The sequence below is a fragment of the Callithrix jacchus genome, chromosome 22 (genome assembly GCF_049354715.1).
Source record: "Callithrix jacchus isolate 240 chromosome 22, calJac240_pri, whole genome shotgun sequence".
NCBI classification, from domain to species: domain Eukaryota; kingdom Metazoa; phylum Chordata; class Mammalia; order Primates; family Cebidae; genus Callithrix; species Callithrix jacchus.
In genome coordinates this window covers 32146389-32167686 of record NC_133523.1, presented here as the reverse complement: position 1 = coordinate 32167686, position 21298 = coordinate 32146389, and the positions used below count along the sequence as shown (strand labels likewise).

Sequence of the window (21298 nt, the reverse complement as noted above, 5' to 3'; positions counted from 1 at the left end):
GAGTCGATCCGCAGTTGGCGGGTTCGGTTCCTAAGTTCTGATTGGCCAGTGCCAGACGACGATGCTCCGCCCACGACCTCCTGCCAATGGCTCAGAGGCCAGGAGCCAGGAGGCGCGGCCTATCCCTGGGCGAGGATGAAGGGGGCAGGCGAATACTGAGTGAGAGCGCCGATTGGGTGGAAGGCGGGCCCTTGAGGCCTCTGGGAGCTTCTATTGGCCTGCGAGTTCTGCGTCTGTAATGTGGGACGGAAATGGCTGGGAGGGGGATGGGGATGTTGAATTTGGAAATTGGAGGGGACACTGGTGGACGGTCAGTTTTAGGGGATGCTGGGGGTAGAGATGGGTGTCAAGAAGGCTGAAATTGGGGATCCGGGGGAGCCCAGAGTAGGAGTCCGAGGAGGCTCAGAGCTTGGAGTCCTAAAAGGCTCGGAGTCGGGGGTCTGAAGGGTTCAGGGAGGGAAAAAGTCTTGGGAGTCAGGCTCAGAGCTAAAGATCCCAGGGTGCTGGAGTGAAGGGGCGCTCAGGAAGGGAAATCCGAGGGGCGTTCAAATGGGGGGATGCGAGGATGCTGAGGGTGGGTATGTCTGAGGAGGCTCAGACTAGCATCACAGAGGTTCACAGAATGGGGTTCCGCGGGGCGGGGGGCGCTAAGTGATAGCCCGGCTCACGGTTGCAGGTCTGAGGTGGGGTCTCAAGGTGTTTAAACGGGTTCTGGGGTGCAATCCTGGGGGCTGTGTGTGGAGCTTTTAAGAAAGGCTCCCTGTGTGTGAGGCCAGAGAATGTTTTCCGTGGGAGGATTGAGAGGGCATATGCATCGTTTGATGGGCCCTTAGCGGACAGAGTAATGGGGGAATATTTTGGGGGCTCATTGTGTCCGGGCATGGAGCCTAGGGCTCTCTGTGTGGCTTGTAAGATGCTGAAGACTCAGCTTTTAGAGGCCCGATGAGTTTCAAAAGGGAGCTGAAGTGAGGCCTGGCCTGTGATGGGGTGAGGGTGGGAGGCTTAGTGACTTCAGCATGTGTTCTCCCTCCCTACAGGATTGGGTGCGAGGAGTTGGTGTTGATGGAGGAACAGGACGCCAGAGTTCCAGCCCTGGAACCATTCAGAGTGGAACAGGTTGTCAGAACTCGGGGTGCAGAGTGAAGGAGGCAGGCTGACTCCTGAGTTCCTGGGTTGGGACTGCCCCCTCCCACGAAATTCATTCTAACTGTCAGAGGCCATCCCGGAATGGCACTGGCCTTTGACTTCAGACCCTGACCTGTTTGAGGACATCCTGGGCCTGTCTCTAGGGGTAGGGGTTGTTCTGTGAAGATACGGCCTCTGTGTGGGTTGAAGAGCCGTATCTTCCGGGGGGGGTCTCTGTCCTAGGCACCACCCATAATCTACTATGTCCCTGACTTCATCTCCAAAGAAGAGGAGGAGTATTTGCTTCGACAGGTGACGTCAGTGCCCTTCTGGTCTATTTTCCCACTCTTCCCATATCCCTCCCCAGTGCCTGTCCTCTGTATGAGAGCCCCAAAGGCTGCAGTGAAGACCCTGGCAAAAGGAAGAATGCCATATAGCACTCGTCCTTCACCCTCCCTGTTCCTTTCTCAGGACCTTTGAGGGCCTGTCAGAAAGAGATTTCTTTCTCAGCCAGGCATGGTGGTGCATGCCTGTAGTCCTAACAGTTTGGGAAGCTGAGGCAGGAGGATCACTTGAGCCCATGAGTTGAAGGCTACAGTGATCACACCACTGCATTCTAAGCTGAGCAGTGGTCTTACTCCAAGTAAGCCCATCTCTAAAAAATAAAATTAAAAAAAGAGATATTTCTGGCCAGGTGCGGTGGCTCACACCTGTAATCCCAGCACTTTGGAAGTCCAAGGCGGGTAGATCACTTGAGTTCAGGAGTTCAAGACCAGCCTGGCCAACATAGTGAAACCCTGTCTCCACTAAAAATACAAAAATTAGCCGGGTGTGGTGGCAGGCACCTGTAATCCCAGCTACTTGGGAGGCTGAGGCAGGAGAATCACTTGAACCCAGGAGGCGGAGGTTTCAGTGAACCGAAATTGCACCACTGCACTCTAGCCTGGACAATAAGAAGAAAACTTTGTCTCAAAAAAAAAAAAAAAAAAAAAGGCCAGGTGTGGTGGCTTACACCTGTAATCCCAGCACTTTTGGAGGCTGAGGTGGGCAGGTCACCTGAGGTCAGGAGTTCAAGACCAGCCTGGTCAACATGGTGAAAACCCATCTCTATTAAAAAAAAAAAAGAGAGAGAGAGAGATTTCTCTAGGAGGCTTTGGAGAAACCAAACTGATTCTTAGCAAGTGGTTTTTATGAAGTTTAGACTCCCTGTACTGAGATAGCCCAGTCCAGCCTTCAAAATATGAATGTTATTGAGATCATATTCCTTGTCCAGGAATAGCCCAGTGCATCCCATCCCAGAGTCTCAGGAACGAGGAAGTTACAGAGCTCATACTCCCTGTACTGAGATAGCCCAGTCCCGCTAGCTTAGAGAATAGGGGGTTATAAACATAGGCTGAGATAGCCCAGTTCAGATCATTGAGACTGGGGAGTAAAGAATTTAGTATTCAGATTTCTGTGCTGAGATAGACCAGTAAACTCTTTCCTGTGCTAAAATAGCTCAGCATAGACCCAGAGCCTTAGGAATAAGGGTACCAAGCACAGACTATCTGCTGAGACGGCCCAGTGTATATTCTATTCTTAAGGTTTGCAGTAAGAAGAATTCACAAAGCTCAGAGACCCTGCATGGGGACAGCCCTTTGCAGCCCCAGAGCCTAAGTTACAGAGCACAGATCTTCCCTGTGTTGGAGTAACTCACTGAGCTTGAGTCCAGGAAAAAATTAGCTACAGAACACAGACTTTTTTTTTGCTGAGATCCCCATTCCAGACCTTTGGGTTCTTGTGATTGAAAAATCTACAAGGAAATTTTTTAAAAATTTTCCTTCAGCAAGGAAATTTACTTCTACAGAAGGGTGCAGCTCACAGGTGGAACAATGGCAAGCACACACCTGGACAAGGGAGGGGAAGGGGTACTTATTCCTTATGGAGGTCACCCCTATTGCTGTGTTGTTCCCCTATTGGCTAATGTTAGACCACACAATCTAGTCTAATTCTGATTGGCTATTTTAACACAGTGGGTAGTTTGGCAGGAAGGATGGTTATGGGCAGGTTAGAGCAGGTAGCCGGGGGTCAAAGCAGGTGACTGGAGCAGGTGACCAGGATGAGTCAGGATGGAGCAGGGGACGTGGGATGGGGGAGGGAAACAGACATGAACTACTGATTAGAACTGGTGGAAAAGGTTGTTTACTGAAACTACAAGGAAGTTAACTTTAAAATGGAGAATTAAAGAATAAGAGCTGAACATACGACATACTGATTCTTTGAAGAGAAACTTGGGGTTCACTGTATCTCAGAATCCCTCATCCTGAATTTTTACACTTTTTTTTTTTCTCTTCAAACTTAACATGTCTTGGCTTAATTGTTCTGCTCTCCCCTTGAGCACATCCATAGTGTAATTAATAAACCTCTGCTGATCATAATAGATATAATTTATTTAATTTACATTTTTATTGTCACCTACGAAAATATTGACTGAAATCCTGCAGCTATTTGGTTTTGGGTTTTAAATTTACTTGGTAACTCCAACAGTGTGTATATAAACATGAGGGTTAAAGGACCCATGTAAGGCACTTCTTTTTACAAAAGTCTGCATATTATAGGCTGGGCGCGGTGGCTCATGCCTATAATCCCAGTACTTTGGGAGGCCGAGGCTGTCGGATCACCTGACGTCAGGAGTTCAAGACCAGCCTGACTATCATGGTGAAACCCCGTCTCTACTAAAAACACAAAAATTAGCAGGGCATGGTGGTGGGTGCCTGTAATCCCAGCTTCTTGGGAGGCTGAGGCAGGAGGACTGCTTGAACCCTGGAGGCAGAGGTTGCAGTGAGCCAAGATTGCGCCATTGTACTCCAGCCTGGTGGACAAGAGCGAGACTGAGTCTTAAAAAAAAAAAGGCAAAAATTTACATATTGGAGAATTCCTGGGCTGAAGTAGCCTAGTTCAGCTCCATAACCATGAAGGGAATGTGTAGATTATCAATTAGAGCATAATTTGTTGGACTGAGATATTCCATTCAAGACCATTAGGATCTTGGCAGTGGAAGATTTTCAAGGTACTTTCTTTGCTGTGCTGAGATCGTCTAGCTTTGCACAGTTCCTCCCCCGGGCAATAGGAACAAGGAGATTGCAGAACTCAAACTGTCCTCAGAGAGCCCAGCAGTCAGGATTTTTTTTTTGAGACAGTCTCACTCTGTCACCCAGGCTGGAGTACAGTAGTGCGATCTCAGCTCACTGCAGCCTCTGCCTCCTGGGTTCAAGCGATTCTGGTGTCTCAGTCTCCCCAGTAGCTTGGATTGCAGGCGTGTATCACCACATGGCTAATTTTTGTTTTTATTTTTTGAAATGGAGTCTCCGTCTGTTACCCAGGCTGGAGTACAGTGGCACAATCTCAGCTCACTGCAACCACTGCCTTCCAGGTTCAAGCAATTCTTCTGCCTCAGCCTCCCAAGTAGCTGGGCTCACAGGTGTGCGCCACCATGCCAAGCTAAGTTTTGTATTTTTAGTAGAGATGGAGTTTCCCCATCTTGGCCAGACAGATCTCAAACTCCTGACCTCAAGTGATCCGCCTCAGCCTCTCAGAGTGCTGGGATTACAGGCGTGAACCACTGAGCGTGGAATCAGGAAATTAGAATGCTGACTATGCTGGGCTGAAAGAGCCCTGTCCAGCCCCAGAACTCTTAGACCATGGTTGCACAGCCCTGATTCTTAAATCCTGGTAGACATGGGTGGGCTTTGGGGCCAAAAGTGTTCCCAGGAAAGAAAGCAAACCACAAAATCCTAGGAACCCACTGCCCCAGGGAATGGTCCCACAGACACTGGGATGACCCATTTCTACCCCAGAGGTAAAGGCCCTTATGTTGGCCTGGGTGGGAGAATCTTAGAGGGGTGATCCTGAGAAAGGAGTGACCCCTTTTCCACCTCCTAGGTTTTTAATGCCCCAAAGCCAAAGTGGACCCAGCTCTCTGGGAGAAAGTTACAGAACTGGGGTAAGTGTCCCTGGCTGGGCATGAGTGATTCTGGGATGTAGGCTGGGGCAAGGGACTCAGGTCCAATAGCCTCAAGACATCAGAGGGTTCCTGATGGCTCAAGGGGCCCCAAGAGCCAGGAGGATTCCGAAGGGGTCAGTGGAGGTCCTGAGGGGTTCGGGAAATCCTGATGAGTTGGGAGTATCTGAAAGGGGCCCGTGGTCTGGAGAAGTTAGGAAACCTCTGAAGGGCCCAGTGGCTATCTCCAAAGGGTGAGGGGTCCCTGAGGGTGTCAGGGTGCTTTGAGCCACTGTGGAATCCCTAATGAGGTATCTGTGTGCTATGGGGAGCCCTCAGAACTCCATTGCCTTCTCCAGGTGGGCTTCCCCATCCCCGGGGTATGGTTCCTGAGCGGCTGCCTCCATGGCTCCAGCGCTACGTGGACAAAGTATCTGACCTCAGCCTCTTTGGAGGCCTCCCAGCTAACCATGTACTCGTGAACCAGTATCTACCTGGGGAGGGCATCATGGTAACCACACACACTCGGCCCGTGTCCTTCCACCCAGATTTCTAAGCCATCCTGGGGCAGGGGACCCTGTACCTACCCTCACTCATTAGGCAGCCACATCCCCAGGTAGGCATTCACCTCCCTGTCCCTGGGTTGGGAGCCCCCTTTAGATCTAGAGGGTGGGGGGTGTGGACTCCTACCCTGCCCAGCCCTGGTGCCCACTCCCCAGCCTCACGAGGATGGACCACTATACTACCCGACTGTCAGCACCATCAGCCTTGGTTCCCACACCGTGCTGGACTTGTATGAGCCGCGGCGGCCGGAGGATGATGACCCTACGGAACAGGTGGGCCCCCAGACACTGCCCCAAGCTCTTGCAGACACTTCAACCTCACACATCCTCCAAGATGACCTGGTCCCATGTGCCTTTGGGATAGTCCTGGCACTCTTCCAGATACCTTCCCTTGTCCCCTCATGGAGTGTACCCACTTTCTCCCAGATGCCCAGCCCATCTGCTTACAGTGTGCCTTACACACCATGATTTCCACAGGCTCCCCAGTGCCTCAACCTGCTGGTCAGATGCCCCTGACTCCCCAGCAGACACTAATATCCTCAGATACCCCACCGCCATTTACTCAAGGGGGCCTCACAACCTCCCAGATGCCCCATCTGCCCCTGCTCAGGGTGCCCTAGACATCCTGCTACTCTAGGAATGTGATTTGGGGTGCAGGACACCCCCAGATTCTCCTTGGCCCCTTGACACAATTTCTCTGAGTGATGCATTTCCAGCACCCTAGTGTTCACAGAAACACCCCTGAACACCCTGACCCACTCCTCTTTGGGGCTTGCCCTCAAGCCCTGCGTGCTCCTGGATGCTCTGACACCCTCTCAGCTGTGCGGTTGTCCTCTAATGAGCTGATGTCTTTGGGGACCCTCACTGCCTCTAATCTCTGCCTCACTCTGTTCTCACCTGGTCGTGGCTTCAGCCATGCTCTCAGCCCAGCTCTATCTGCTTTTCCTGGGGATTGCTGATCTCTGGGTCCCAGCCCCAGCCCCAGCCCCAGCCCCTTGGAGATCCCAGCGGTAGCTCCCACCATCCGCTGACCCTCTGACGCCCCCATCTGCAGCCTAGATCCTGCCCCCTCTCGAGGGACTGCAGAGCCCTCCCTTCCCAGCAGCCCCAGCCCAGGCCGCAGCAATTTTCACTCCTGAACCACCAGAGCCTCCATCACTGTGAGCACACCGGCTCTTCAGCCTATGACCCTGGGGACCCGCTGCTCCCCAGAGCCTGCCGACTTCTCGCCCACCCCTTCCCCCCGACTCCTTGAGCCCTACTGACCCTCAACCCGCCCTGCAGCCCCGGGCCCCGCCCCGGCCCACCACCTCGCTGCTACTGGAACCTCGCAGCCTGCTGGTGCTCCGCGGCCCTGCCTACACACGCCTTCTCCACGGGATCGCTGCCGCCCGCGTAGATGCGCTGGATGCTGCCTCCCCACCGCCCAACGCGGCCGCCTGCCAGTCGGCGCGGCCCGGAGCCTGCCTGGTGCGCGGTACCCGGATCTCGCTGACCATCCGCCGCGTGCCCCGCGTGTTGCGTGCTGGCCTCCTGCTGGGCAAGTGACAGCCACGGCCGGGACCCCTTGGATCCCCCGGCTCCTGCCCGCTTGGGGCTGCTGTGACTCTGCGACCTTGGAACCCTCTTGGGCAGAGGGGGGCTCCCCTGGGTTATTTATTTTCCCAGTAACTTTGTGGGAGCCACTGAAGACCCTATACCAAATAAAAAATATTTCCTTGGTTTAAAATTTTTTTTTGGGGGGGCGGCAAATGCTTGGGTTCCTGAGGGGCACAGCATGTAGGGTCTTAAATGAACGGGATAGGCCCTGGAAGTCAGATGTCTGGGTCCCCAGTGGAGCAGAATCCAAGGCTCTTGGGGAGGGGTTCTATCTGGAACCCCCTTGGATGGCGGAGTGATGCTGGGAGATTTAGCTACTGGCCTGCTAGGCAGTAAGGAGTTAAATGGCTCTTTTGTCACCTGAGCCGGGCATCAAATGGCCTGGTCCAGGTCCTCTTGGAAGGGGCGGAGCCAGGCCTGTCCTGGGCCTCTCCTGCAGCCTCAGGCCCAGTGACTCCAGCGGAGGAGCTCTGGGATACTCTTATCGAGGGAAGAGGTCTTACCGGCTGCCCTCACCTGACTCTGTGTCCCCAGGCCCCCAGCCATGGCCCTATCCCTGCCTCTGGGCACTGGACTTGGCTCAGAGCCCCTCAGCCACCCCCCAGGAGCCCCTAGGGAGCCGGACTTTGTTGGACCTACGGTCTGCCCTGCTGCCGGAGAGGAGAGCACCAGGTGGGGGCCGGGGCTTTTTGGAAGCTTGTTCCAAGAGGGTAGGTGCGGGGGCAGGGACCATGTGAGGGTAAGAGGCGCCATGGCTGTGATCACCTGGGGACATAGGCGAGGCTGCTGGGGTTTGGGTGAGGGTGGGCTGGAAGTGAGGTGTCTGAGACTCACCCATTCCTGCCCCCTGCCTCCCAGCCCAGAGCAGGCCCAGACCCTGGAACAGGACGCCTTGGGCCCTCCTGAGCACTTCCAGGGTGGGCCAAGGGGTAATGAGCCCACCGCTTGTCCCCCAAGATGGTCAACACCCTCTTCCCATGAGGACCCAGCTGGGGGCAGACATTGTGAGGTGAGCTGAGGTGACCCAGACCCCTTGTGCCAGCCCCACCTCCTCTCCATCCCCCGGAGTCTGGCCTCCACACTGAGGACTGGGTGATGATTCTAGAAAGGTGTTGGGTGTCTGTAGGGGGAGGAACCCTCTGGAAAATGTTTCTTTTTTTTTTTGAGGGAGTGCAATGGCGCAATCTCGGTTCACTGCAACCTCCGCCTCTCAGGTTCAAGTCATTCTCCTGCCTCAGCCTCCCGAGTAGCTGGAACTACAGGCCCAAGCCACCACGCCCAGCTAATTTTTATATTTTTAGTAGAGATGGGTTTTACCATGTTGGCCAGGATGGTCTCGATCTCTTGACCTTGTGATCTGCCAGGCTTGGCCTCCCAAAGTGCTGGGATTACAGGGGAAATGTTTCTTTACCAATCAGTAGAGAAGTGTTTCTTTTCTTTTTTTTTTTGAGATGGAGTCTCACTCTGTCACCCAGGCTGGAGTGCAGTGGTGTGATCTCAGCTCACTGCAACCTCCCCCTCCCAGGTCCTAGTGATTCTCCTGTCTCAGCCTCCCGAGCAGCTGGGATTACAGGTGCATGCCACCACATCTGGCTGATTTTTGTATTTTTAGTAGAGACGGGGTTTCACCATGTTAGCCAGGCTAGTCTTGAACTCCCTGGTGATCCACCCGCCTCAGCCTCCCAATGTGCTGGGATTACAGGCATGAGCCACAATGCCCAGCTGTATTTCTTTTTCATTAAAAAAAAAAAAAAAAAAAAAAAAGGAGACAAGGTCTCAGTATGTTGCCCAGGCTGGTCTTGAATTCCTGGGCTCAAGCGATCTTCTGGCCTTGGCCTCCCAAAGTTCTGGGATTACATGTGTGAGCCACCGCACCTGGCTGAGAAGCATATCATCAGAACTCCTGGTGTAGTCCCATTCTTCTCAGGAGGTACCCAGCCCCATCACCCCCTCCCTGCCCTGAGCCCCCACATTGGGCCTCACATATCCAAGTTTCCAGGAGCTTTGAAAACCTGGAAGGCCCCCCAGTGGGAGCGACCCTGGTGCAGACAGACCTGGAGATGGACTCTGCTGCAGAGAAATTTCCAGAAGCTTACAGAAGAGGGGTGAGGAAGGGGGCAGGGGTGATATCTAGATTGGCCCACTGGCCCTGACTTGGCTCCTGTGTTTCCCCAGCACCCTGCTTCTGGCCTGGAGGTACTGGAGGCTGAGCAGGACAGCCTACACCTGTCCCTGCTGGGGCTGGGCCTCCAGCTGCAGGACCTGGAGCAAGGCCCAGGGCGCTGGGCGTTGGCCCAGAGCGGGATGGTACAGCTGCGGGTAGGCAGGGGAGGCCAGGATGTGGGGGTGGGCAGGGCCCCAGCAGTGGGTGACAGCCAGCTTTCTGGGGTGGAAAATGGGGTGAGTGCCTGTTCCAGGCCTGTGGATAGGAAATGGGGGAGGGGGTAACTCCAGGTTGTGGGTTCCTGGTGTCCCTGGTGTGCGTGTGGAGTGATGTCCAACCATGTGTCCCCAGGCCCTCCAGGCGGACCTACGAGGGGCAGCTGAGCGTGTGGAGGCGCTGATAACGTTTGGTGAGGGGCTGGCACAGCGAAGTGAGCCGGGGGCCTGGGCAGCCCTGGAGCAGATCCTGCGGGCCCTGGGAGCTCACCGAGACACCATCTTCCGGAGGCTCTGGCAGCTGCAGGCCCAGCTGGTCAGCTACAGCCTGGTAGGGCCCATTCCAATACCCCCCACCCAACACAGGCCCCAACCTCATAGCCCCCATGACCTCTGTCCTCTGACCCAGGTGTTCGAGGAGGCCAACACACTGGACCAAGACTTGGAGATCGAGGGAGACTCGGACTGGCCAGGACCTGGTGGGGTGTGGGGGCCCTGGGCACCCAGTAGCCTTCCCACTTCCGCAGAATTGGAGTGGGATCCGGCGGGGGACATTGGGGGCCTTGGGCCCTTAGGACAAAAGACTGCCCGGATACTAGGAGCGCCCTGTGAGCTGTGTGGCCACAGAGGCCCCCAGGGCAGGGGACAAGGCCTTGAGGTGAGAGCAGACCCCCTGGAGGGACCTCATGCCAGGCACCCTGAGGACATGTCTTCGTACCTTCTAGCAGGGTCTTTCCCTTCCAAGGAGGTGTCAGTGGCTCTGTCTCTTGGTGTCTCCTTCTATCTCACTGTTTCTGTCTCTCCTGTCTGTCTCTGTCTACATCCTCAAGCTCCATCTCAAATTCACTCCCATCCCGAAGCCCCCAGATGATGCCCCGCTCACCTCCTGACTGTCCCAGGCTCTCCACCTCTTCAGAGAGGCCTGCCCTCACTTCCAAACATGAGCACTCTGATCTTCTTTATTCCCTAACAGCACTCACCACAGCTTGACTTTGTACATTTACTTATCTTTTTGAGACAGTCTCACTCTGTCACCCAGGCTTGAGTGCAGTGGTGCGCTCTCTGCTCACTGCAACCTCCACCTCCTAGGTTCAAGCAATTCTCCTGCCTCAGCCTCCGAAGTAGCTGGGATTACAGGTGTGCACCACCATGCCCGGCTAATTTTTCTATTTTTAGTAGAGACAGGGTTTTACCATGTTGGCCAGGTTGGTCTCAAACTTCTGACCTCAAGTGACACGCCCGCCTCGGCCTCCCAAAGTGCTGGGATTACAGGCATGAGCCACCACGCTGGGCCTCATTTACTTATTAATTTATGGTCTGTCTCTCTCTTGTCAAATGTAAGCTCCGTGGAGGCCAGGTATTTGCCTATTTCCATAACCACTGTGTCCCCAGCTCCTAGCTTGTAACAGACGCTCATTACATATTTATTGAATGAATGAATAAATAATGTCTCTCCTCTCTTGGTTTCTTTGGCTCTGCCCTTGTCTGTCTGTCCCATGAGATCTCTCTGTTCCCCCAGAATCTCATAGAGATGAGATCTAGCCCCTATCCTAGCCCTTCCCCAACCACATTTCTCTTTGTTGCTGGTTCTCCAGGAACCACACTCCTCTCACTCCCGACAGGACATGCTGGAGTCCAGCCTCAGCCACCGAAGAAAACACTTAGCAGGTCACCGAAGACGCTCCCTGCTCCGAAAGCCTCAGGTGAGCTGGTTCTCAACCAGGTGTAGCGCTCAGGAATCTTAATGGTGAGTGACAGAAACCAAACAAGTTGAAAGTTACAAAAAAAAGGGATGCTATTCTTTTTTTAATGTAACTGAAAGGTCCAGGTGCTGTTGAATTCAGAGCCTCAAACACCACCAGGGCTCAGTCCCTCCTTTTCTTGGGCTCTAATTCCCCAAGGTGGCTTCCTTCTCAGCAAAATAGGTGTGTCAGTGGCTACACAGGCATTCCCCCTTGTTTACCCAACCCAGGGGATGGAGACAGCTGCCAAAGTCCCAGGGCTGACTCCCACTTACCAGCTGGGGTCATGGGCTGCACCCTGAATAAACCAGAGTGCTTGGATTGGCCAGGTATGGGTCATACCAATCATGGAAGTGGGGGAGGCAGGTGTCAGTTTCACTTGAACCTGAAGGTCTGGGAGTGGACGGCATGACAGCAGCCCACCTCCAATTGAGCCGCTGCTATCAGAAAAAGGGGGATTGTGTTGGATGAAGGACAGATACAACCAGATATCCACTATACTTGGAGATATTCCAAGTCCATGCAGGGTCCTGGGATGAGGTGCCAGAAAAACAAGAAGAAATAAGACCAGCCCTGTCAGTCTTACACTAGCAGAGAAAAGACCATATGAAGGGTCACTTCTGGCTGGATGCCATGGTTCACACCTGTGATCCTAACGCTTTGGGAGGCTGAGGCAGGAGGACGGCTTGAGGTCAGGAGTTCAAGACCAGCCTGAGCAACATAGTGAGCCCCCCCACCATCTCTACAAATCATTTTTTTTTTTTAAAGTAGATGGTTGCAGTGGCATGTGTCTGTGGTCCCAGCTATTAGGAAGGCTGAGGTGAGAGGATCACCTAAGCCTAGGAGGTTGAGGCTACCATGAGTTGTGATTATCAAACCACACTCCAGCGTGGATGACAGCAAGACCCAGTCTCAAAAAATAATGTGCCAGCCAGGCATGGTGACTCACCTATAATCCCAGCACTTTGGGAGGCAGAAGTGGGCGGATCACTTGAGGTCAGGAGTTCAAGACCAGCCTGGCCAACATGGTGAAACCCCATTTCTACTAATAATAACAAAAATGAGCCAGGTGTGGTGGCGAGCGCCTGTAGTCCCAGCTACTTGGGAGGCTGAGGCAGGAGAATCGCTTGATCCCAGGAGGCGGAGGTTGCAGTGAGCTGAGATCGAGCCATTGGAGTTCAGCCTGGGTGGCAAGAGTGAGACTCCTTCTAAAAAAAAAAATGTATAATTTCTATCCATTCTGCTGCTGGCTTCTGTCCCTCCTTAGGACAAGAAGAGGCAAGCATCTCCCCATCTCAAGGATGTGAGGCTGGAGGGGAATCCTGGGTGAGATGCTTGGAAGATGGGACTGTGGTGTGGGGGACAGGACTCCTGGCGGCAGCCCACTCATATGTTTAACACTGCATTTCCCTTCACAGGGCTCCGGATCCCGCACCCAGGTGGCCCCTGACCTTCCTCCTTATCCTTTTCCTTCTCTTCCTCCTCCTGGTGGGTGCCATGTTTCTTCTGCCTGTGTCAGGAGGCCCCTGCTGCTTTCACGCCCGAATGCCCCGGATACCCTACCTGGTGCTCAGCTATGTCAATGGTCTCCCCCCAGTCTGATGTGTGTAATAAATGGTCACTGTCAGAGAAAGTGTGAGGATACTGGGTGCTTGCCTAGCCAGAATCTAGAATGTGGCCTGCATATGTCTGAACAGACCCTTTTGCCACGAGCACAGAGCACAGAACTGCATCAGCCCATCTTGGCTGGAGCTGCTCCAGACCCTGACACAAGGGGTCAAATACCAGTTCTTTATTTAGGTGTGGCAGAGGAGCCAAGATGTAAGCTCAGGAAGGGAGAAAGCCAATACTGGGTGAGTTACTGGTTGCTGCTCTGGGCACCTGGGGTGCCATGCCATTGGGGAGATCTGGGAAATTGTGGAACACAGTTCAAACTGGTTCTACCCTAGGGGCAAAGAAGTTGTGGCTTTTTTTTTTTTTTAACAGAGTCCTACTCTGTTGCCCAGGTTGGAGTGCAGTGGTGCAATCTCAGGTCACTGCAACCTCCGCTTCCAGGATTCAAGCAATTATTCTGCCTCAGACTCCAGAGTAGCTGTGATTATAGGCGTGTGCCACCATACCAGGCTCCTTTTCGTTTGTTTGTTTTGTTTTTTTTTTGACACGGTCTCATTCTGCTGCTCAGGTTGAAGTGCAGTAGCTTGATCTTGGCTCATTGCAACCTCTGCCTCCTGGTTTCAAGCGATTCTCTGGCCTCAGCCTCCCAAGTAGCTGGGACTACAGGCACGTGCCATCATGCCTGGCTAATTTTTGTATTTTTAGTAGAGACAGGGTTTTGCCAGTTGATCAGGTGGGTCTTGAACTCCTGACCTCAGGTGATCCACCCACCTCAGCTTCCCAAAGTGCTGGGATTACAGGCATGAGCCACCATGCCCAGCTTAGTTTTTGTATTTTTGTGAGCTACCGTGCCTGACCCACATTTCTATACTAGCTCTCATCTCTCATCGTTGAAGAGTTTTCCCGGACATTTTAACGCCCCAGTATTCCCAGCCCTCTGGCCTGTGAAGGTCCCTCCCTGAGGCAAAGCAGCACAGGTGCTTGCCTGAAGCAGGCACAGGAAGGTGCAGGTGATACGGGGGGAGCTGCTGTCGGCATCTGCTGTGGCCTGACTTGCATCCTTAGATGTGCTCGTTCAAATATTCCATGTAGCGGGCTCCTGGGTTGGGCCATCACTGACTCAGGACTGTGAAATCCCTCTTCCCGCTATCTTAACAACACCAGGCTAAATTGCCTATAGTCCAGTCTCCCCAGAGCTTAAGGTATCGGGACAAGAGGTAGGGGCAGAATGAGACTCAAGAACAGATGCAGGAGCCCTGTGTGGGGCCCCAGAATGCACCCTTCACACAGATCTGGGCTCCTGTAATTCTCAAAACTGCTAGCAATGTGGCCCCACTTTACAGCATAGGAAATAGGCTCAAAGAGGGGAAGTCACTGGCCCAGGCCACACTAGTGAGAGCCCAACTCTCACTGACATTAAAACAGAAATGGGAATTAATTAATTTAAGACTGAGTTTCTCTCCGTCACCCAGGCTGGAGTGCAGTGGCGCGATCTCGGCTCAGATCGCTGCAACCTTGGTCTCCTGGGTTCAAGAGATTCTCCTGCCTTGTCTCTGAGTAGCTGGGACTCCAGGCACACACCACTGCACCTGGATAATTTTTGTATTTTTAGTAGAGATGGAGTTTCACCATGTTCGCCAGGTTGGTCTCCAACTCCTCACCTCAGGTGATCTGCTTGCCTTGGCCTGCCAAAGTGCCGGGATTACAGTCATGAGCCACCGTACCCAGCCTGGGAATTTATTTATATAGGTAACAGAAGTTCAGGACTTCAGGACTGGGTACAGTGGCTCACACCTGTAATCCCAGCACTTTGAGAGGCCAAGGAAGGATCACTTGAGCCCAGCAGTTCAAGACCAGCCTAGGCAACATAGTGAGACTCTGTCTCTATAAACAACAAAACAAAAGAAAAATATAAATTAAGGACTTCAGGCATAGTTAGATGGTAAGGCTCTAATGCTGTCTCTTGTCTCTCATTTCTTTCCTCTATTTTGGCTTCATTCTTATCCTAGCAATGGCCTGAGTGACCCTCAAAACCTCCAGCCATACGTAGCTGAGTCCAAGTCATATAATTCACTGCACAACAGGCAGTAAGTAGAGAAAAGTGTTGGGGCGAAGAAAGCAACTTCATACGAGGCCAGGTGCAGTGGCTCACGCCTGTAATCCCATCACTTTGAGAGGCTGAGATGGGTGGATCACCTGAGGTCAGGAGTTTGAGACCAGCCTGGCCAATGTGGTAAAACCCGGTCTCTACTAAAAATACGAAAAAAAAAAAAAGAAACCCCGCTGTGGTGGCATGTACCTGTAGTCCCAGCTACTCAGGAGGCTAAGGCAGGAGAATTGCTTGAACCTGGGAGGCGGAGAGTGCAGTGAGCCAAGACTGCGCCATTGCACTCCAGCCTGGGTGACACCGTCTCAAGAAAAAGGCAAGCAACTTCATTTGGAGACACAGCAAACCAAGAAGATGGCAGACTAGTGTCCTAAAGAACCATCTCAAGTTTGTATAAATTTTAGGTTTCTTTTTATGCTAAGGGAAGAGGGTTGAGGTTAGAAGGTAACCAATGGGCTCGCGCCTTGGTGGCTCACGCCTGTAATCCCAGCACTTTGGGAGGCCGAGGCAGGTGGATCAAATGAGGTCAGGAGTTTGAGACCAGCCTGACCAACATGGTGAAACTCCATCTCTACTAAAAAATACAAAATATTAGCTGGGTATGGTGGCGTGTGCCTGTAATCCCAGCTACTTGGGAGGCTGAGGCAGGAGAACTGTTTCAACTTGGCAGACAGAGGTTGCAGTGAGCCAAGATTGTGCCATTGTACTCTAGCCTGGGTGACAAGAGCAAAACTCCATCTCAAACAAACAAACAAAAAAGGTGACCAATGACTATAGACATCTCGATGCCAGAAGAAAACTTCTTTGATGATGCCGGTCAGGTCACATAAAATATTCTTGTAAATCTTTATTATAACATTGTTACTTGTGAGTACAATTTCCTATCTCCTGGTGGGGTGGTTAGTTTTGGGAAAGGGACGGTTATTTTTTTCTAAAGTTGAACTACAAATTCCTTCTATAATTAGCTTGTCTACACCCAAAGCTAAGCAGAAGCTTTTAACCTAAAGGATATTACTGCAGGCCATCAGATGCAAAATGGAGTCAGTCATTCTAAGCCTCCCTCCACTGTGACATACACACACCACCAATTTAGCAGCCAATAGTAGAGTCACTGTTCCTTTGTAGTTCCAACCAAAGTCCCAAGGCTGCTTCTCTGGCTTCAGTCACATGCCCCACCTTTGCTGGGGGCTGCAGTCAGCCCTGCCCTAACCATGTGGACTGAAAATGGCAGAAGGGTGGGTATCAAGAGAGTATCAAGTTGTTGCTACTGGAAGAGGGGAACAGACACTGATGGAGTGGGGGAAGCTGCAGATTCTGGGAGAGACTCCAGATTCAGGGAAAAGTCAGGACACAAACGGGATTTGTCCTGTTTCAAAGGCCAGGCCGAGACTCTGGCATCAACCAGAGAGGAGGTATTGGTTCCCCCTGAGATCACCAGCAAATAGAGGGGACAGACTTGGCAATATTGACCCAAGAGGCAGTAATGGAGCACATCTGTGTCATTCATTCATTTAATAAACATTGACAGTCTGCTATGAGTCAGGTCCTGGTCAAGGAACAGAGACAGGACAGTAAACAAGATGGATTAAAATCCAGGTCCTTCTGGAGCTTGGGGAGATTGACCATAACTAAAAGAAATAAGTGAAACATGTATTGGTTCAGGGTGATAAGTGCTGAGGAGAAAAATAAAGTGAGCAAGGGAAAGGGGAGCACAACTGAAACGGTGTGGTTGGAGAAGGCATCAGGGAGTCAGTAGAATGGAGTCATTATGTTAAAATTATGCCATGAGAGCAGACTGTAGTGAGGAAACAGGCCATGGGGACTCCTAGAATAGTGCTGTCCAATGGAAATAGAATGTGAGGCCGGGCACAGTGGCTCATGCCGATAATCCCAGCACTTTTTGAGGCGGGTGGTCAGGAGATCCTAGGCCAGTCTGGCTAACACAGTGAAACCCCATCTCTACCAAAAATACAAAATTAGCCCAGTGTGGTGGCACATGCCTATAACCTTCCCTTCCCTGTAATATTGGCTCACTGCAACCTCTGCCTCCTGGGTTCAAGCAATCCTCCCTCAGCCTCCCAAGTAGCTAGGATTACAGGTGCCCGCCACAGCACCTAGCTTTTATTTTATTCCATCCTCCCTTTGGTCTGAGGTCTGTGCTCCTTACCTGTGGTCGTCCTCCCCACAGCTACATCCACAAGAACTCATTTCCACTTATTTCACTGATATGGGTGCAAATCCAGCTCAGGGATGCAAAATGCATCGCTCCACAGAATGTCTAGGGCAGGCCCATACGGGGACACAGGAGGAAGTATGCCTGTGATCTATGGGGTTCCTCTCCACTCCGCTGCCCCATGGCCTTGTCGTTGTAGCTGAGGCTGGACCCTTCGGTCAGGTTTCAGAAATTTCCATTGATTTCTGAAATCTTTGCTAAAATAAAAAATAAAAAATAAAAAAAAAAAGAAATTTCCAGGTCTGAGACCCTTACTACTGCCTCAGGGGTTCTGAGCCAGTTCTCACTCCACCATTTCCTCTTCAGCACAAAGATGTTAAATCGCTTGCCTCCATTAGGGAGACAACTGGGGTGTCTTTGGGGGTTAAGCCAGGATGAGCCCCCCCCCCACAGATCTGCCCAAGGTAGAGAACTATGCCACTTCAATCAATGTGCCAGTCTAGAGGGCTCCAGAAGGAGTCATATCCCCACACCTATCACCTCCCAGATGGTCCCTTCCAGGTGTGTGTGTGTGTGTGTGTGTGGTGGTGGGGGGATTCAAAAATCCCCAAAGATATAAAAGCATTAAGACCACCAACAGGAGGCTGGGCATGGGGGCTCACACCTGTAATCGCAGCTTTGGGAGGCTGAGACAGGAGGATCACCTGAGGTCGGGAGTTCAAGACCAGCCTGGCCAACATGGAGAAACTCTTTCTCTACTAAAAACACAAAATTAGCTGGGAGTGGTGGTGCATGCCTGTAATCCCAGCTACTCGGGAGGCTGAGGCAGAAGAACTGCTTGAACCCAGGAGGCAGAGGTTGTGTGAGCCGAGATCTCAACATTGCACTTCAGCCTGGGCAACAAGAGCAAAACTGCATCTTAAAAAGAAAAACAAAAAAAGCAAAAAGACCACCAACAGGGAAGTAGACACACCCCCAATTTTATTCCCCTTGTGCAACATTCTGAGAGGGAAGGGGCAAAGGAATCAAGGCTGCCCCTCAAAACAATCAAGTAAGGGCCTTGAGGGGTCTTCAGTTGATCAGACGGGGTGAGAGACCCCTAGCCCCTTCCTCACGGTCCTGGCTTGTCACAATCAATGGGGTAAAGTTTTCCTAATGGGGATTCCGGGTTTCTCACCGCTCATCTGGGCACCTTCCCAAAACGTTCTCAGCAAGAAGTCTGCACTTCTCAGATTTAAAAACAGAAGAGGGGAGTCTATTGAGGAGCCAGAGGTGGGTATGTTCTCAGGGGGGAAGAAAAGGGTGTCTCAGACTCTCCCCGTCCATCAGGGGGTCATCCTGGCTCCCCGTACCTTCGGGCGAGTAGCTCTTGGCTTGACACTGTCCAGCCCGCTGGCGTCCCAGGCCGTTCCAAGCCCTTCTGGGGGAAGAGAGACGATGTGTCTTCAAGCATCGGATAAGGCGGGTCTCTCTTGCCGTCCATCACCGGGCTCTCTAGGCCCCCTGCGTCGCCAAGGGGGAGTCTCTGACATCCCCAATCCGTCGAGCTAGTGTCTCAAGACCTCTCACCTTAGGCGGGTTCCCTAGTACCCCCCCATGCAGTCAGGCGAGCCTCCAGGCTCCACCGCGCCAAAGAGCAAGTTCTGCTCTTCGCCTGTCACCGTCCGTCGGGCCGGGTCTCCGGTGCCTCCGTGCTGTCCTGGGGGTTCCTTGGACAGTCGCTGTCGTCAGGCTGGGAACCCACGCCGCCAGGTTCCTCCGTCGGGGCCCGTGGGCGTACGAAGGCTCCCATGCCGGTGGCGTGGCCCGAGCGCAGTAGCTGCAGCTGGCGCCGCCCGCGGCGGTACAGGTACTCGATGCGCAGCACGTCTGAGCGCGGCAGACCCGCGTGCTGCCGGAACTCGGCCCGCACCCGCGCCTCGGCGCCCGGCTTCCCGCGCCCAGCGCGCAGGAGATCGCGGTACAGGCTCAGAACCTGCTTCTGCAGCCGGCTATGCCGGCTCATAACCGCGGCTGGGCAGAGACACGCAGCCAACGCCCTGCGAACAACAGAGCAGCCACACAGCCCACAAAGGCCAAAGGGCAAAGCAGCAGCTACTTCCGCCCTGCGCTTCCTTTGGCCTCCAACTCCCGCCTCCCACCATCCGGCGCTGCCGCGTCTAATTGACTGTCGTCGCAGTTACGTCACAGCGGCCTGGGCGAGGGGGGCGGAGCCGCTGGTCGCTGCCTCCCCCATAGGGAATTTGTAGCAGTTCTGGAGACCCTGGCACCTGCGTCTCGTAGGAGGCGGGCGCTATGTGTTTGGACTTCTAGGTCTTGGATCGGAGGGAACAGAGGGTCCTGATATAACTCCTGCATCCTGGGAGAAGAGGAAGCTAGAGTTCGTTTTCTTCTTTTTTTCTTTTTGTGACGGTCTCGCTCTGTCCCCCTAGCTGAAGTACAGTGGCGCGATCTTGGCTCACTGCAGCCTCGAACTCCTGAGCTCAAGAGATCCTCCCACCTCAACTTCCCGAGTAGCTGGAACCACAGGCGCGCATAACCGCGCCCGCTATTTATTTTATTTTTATAATTATTTTTATTTATGTATTTATTTTTTTGCAGAGATGGGGTTCCGCTGTGTTGCCCAGGATGGCCTCGAATTCCCAAAGTATTGGAATTCCTGGCATGAGCCACGGCGCCCGGCTATGGGTTCAGACTTTGGGTCCCAAGGGCGAGGGGCACTGGGAGAGAAGCCGGGGACAAGCATGCTTTTGCCGTCAGTTACTGATTCAAACCATCTCGGGGAACTCCGTGCGTTCCCTTGTCCGGGGCAGGTCTGTGTTGGGGGTCCGAGCCCTGGGCACGCGCAGAGGGACACGGCCCCCGCGGGAATGGCTGACGGGGGGTGGGACAGGCCTCTCCGTGCTGGGGGAAGACAGGCAGAGAGGGTGTGGGCGCCAACCCCCAGAGGCAGCGTGGGGCTCTAGGAGCTGGGTTGGTCTCGCCCTCTGCGGGTGGAAGTCGGGGCGCGGGAAGCTGTGTTTGGGTCCTCACCGACTCTTAAAGCCCTGAGTCCGGCATGCCCTAGGCAGTCTACTAGACCGGCACCCCGGAGTCCTCTCGGGAGCTTCAGGTCGTCTGCCACAATTCCGTTGTTGTCCCCGCGGGCCGCCTGGAGGCGTCCTCGTAGCGCCAGGGAGGCCCGCAGGGACACGGCCTCTTTGAGCCCCACCAGCATCGGAGCATAGGGAACCGTTTGCTGACAACCCCGGACCCTTTCCGCACACTAGGGCCGGCAACCAGCTGTGGGTCGGTTCCCCTGCAGAAAGGAGAAGCTGGTCAGGGGCTGGGATTAGGCTGGGAGTCTTGGAGTCAAGGGAGGCTCAGAAACCACTGTGAATCCTGCTTGGCTGGTGTGTGTATCCCTATCAAAAATACATGTCCTAGAACGCAGTGTCTCGCGCTGTAATTCCAGCACTTTTGGAGGCTGAACCGGGCGGATTATCTGAGATCAGGAGTTCGAGACCAGTCTGGTCAACATGGTGAAACCTCTGCCTCTGGGTTCAAATGATTCTCCTGCGTCAGCCTCCCAAGGAGCTGAGACTACAGGTGCCCAGTACCACCCCCAGCTAATTTTTTTATTTTATTTTATTTTTAGTAGAGATGGGGCTTCACTATGTTGGCCAGGCTGGTCTTAAACTCCTGACCTTGTAATCCGCCCACCTCAGCCTCCCAGTATTGAGATTACAGGTGTGAGCCGCTATGCCTGGCTACCGACCCTTCTAATAATAATACCTGCACCTCCTTTTTGGCAGTTGCCCATATGTTCAGCATGTGCACTGAAGGTATTCCACATCCAGGATCCAGTGATGTGTACAGGACCCAGGGCTGCCTAAACAGATTATTTCTCACTCCTCTGGGCCCCAATCATTGACCGGGCGAAGCCTATCAGAGGCAACCCTGGGACCTTTGCAGGAACCAGTGGAAAAGGGTGTTAAATTTTCTCCAGGGGCTGGGCGTAGTGGCTCATACCTGTAA

General features: G+C 53.2%; 3 protein-coding genes across 13 annotated transcripts; 2 read left to right on the top strand and 1 right to left on the bottom strand.

Moving 5' to 3' along the window:
* Nucleotides 1-193: 193 nt before the first annotated feature.
* Nucleotides 194-7396, top strand: ALKBH6 (alkB homolog 6, nucleotide demethylase). Of its 6 annotated transcripts, none has more exons than XM_035284892.3 (7): nt 194-235; nt 1038-1116; nt 1369-1437; nt 5047-5107; nt 5464-5615; nt 5824-5940; nt 6952-7396. In XM_035284892.3, the coding sequence occupies exons 2-7, from the start codon at nt 1063-1065 to the stop codon at nt 7213-7215; spliced, it is 717 nt and encodes a 238-aa protein (XP_035140783.1). In that variant the 5' UTR covers nt 194-235; nt 1038-1062; the 3' UTR covers nt 7216-7396. The 6 variants fall into 6 exon arrangements, with proteins under 6 accessions (XP_035140783.1, XP_078215337.1, XP_054106324.1 ...); XM_078359211.1 differs by having other exon boundaries at nt 216-310; nt 5862-5940; XM_054250349.2 differs by having other exon boundaries at nt 216-310; nt 6722-7396.
* Nucleotides 7397-7715: 319 nt separating this feature from the next.
* On the top strand, nt 7716-13462 carry SYNE4 (spectrin repeat containing nuclear envelope family member 4). 6 transcript variants are annotated; one of them, XM_054250333.2, is made up of 8 exons: nt 7716-7938; nt 8125-8275; nt 9442-9585; nt 9782-9976; nt 10055-10303; nt 11268-11348; nt 12655-12713; nt 12806-13020. In XM_054250333.2, the coding sequence occupies exons 1-8, from the start codon at nt 7811-7813 to the stop codon at nt 12987-12989; spliced, it is 1191 nt and encodes a 396-aa protein (XP_054106308.1). In that variant the 5' UTR covers nt 7716-7810; the 3' UTR covers nt 12990-13020. The 6 variants fall into 6 exon arrangements, with proteins under 6 accessions (XP_054106308.1, XP_035140781.1, XP_078215288.1 ...); XM_035284890.3 differs by having other exon boundaries at nt 11241-11348; XM_078359162.1 differs by lacking the exon at nt 12655-12713 and having other exon boundaries at nt 12806-13462.
* A 3143-nt stretch (nt 13463-16605) lies between these two features.
* On the bottom strand, nt 16606-19373 carry SDHAF1 (succinate dehydrogenase complex assembly factor 1). Its single transcript, XM_008987777.4, has one exon. The coding sequence runs from the start codon at nt 19284-19286 to the stop codon at nt 18939-18941; it is 348 nt and encodes a 115-aa protein (XP_008986025.1). The 5' UTR covers nt 19287-19373; the 3' UTR covers nt 16606-18938.
* Nucleotides 19374-21298: the final 1925 nt, after the last annotated feature.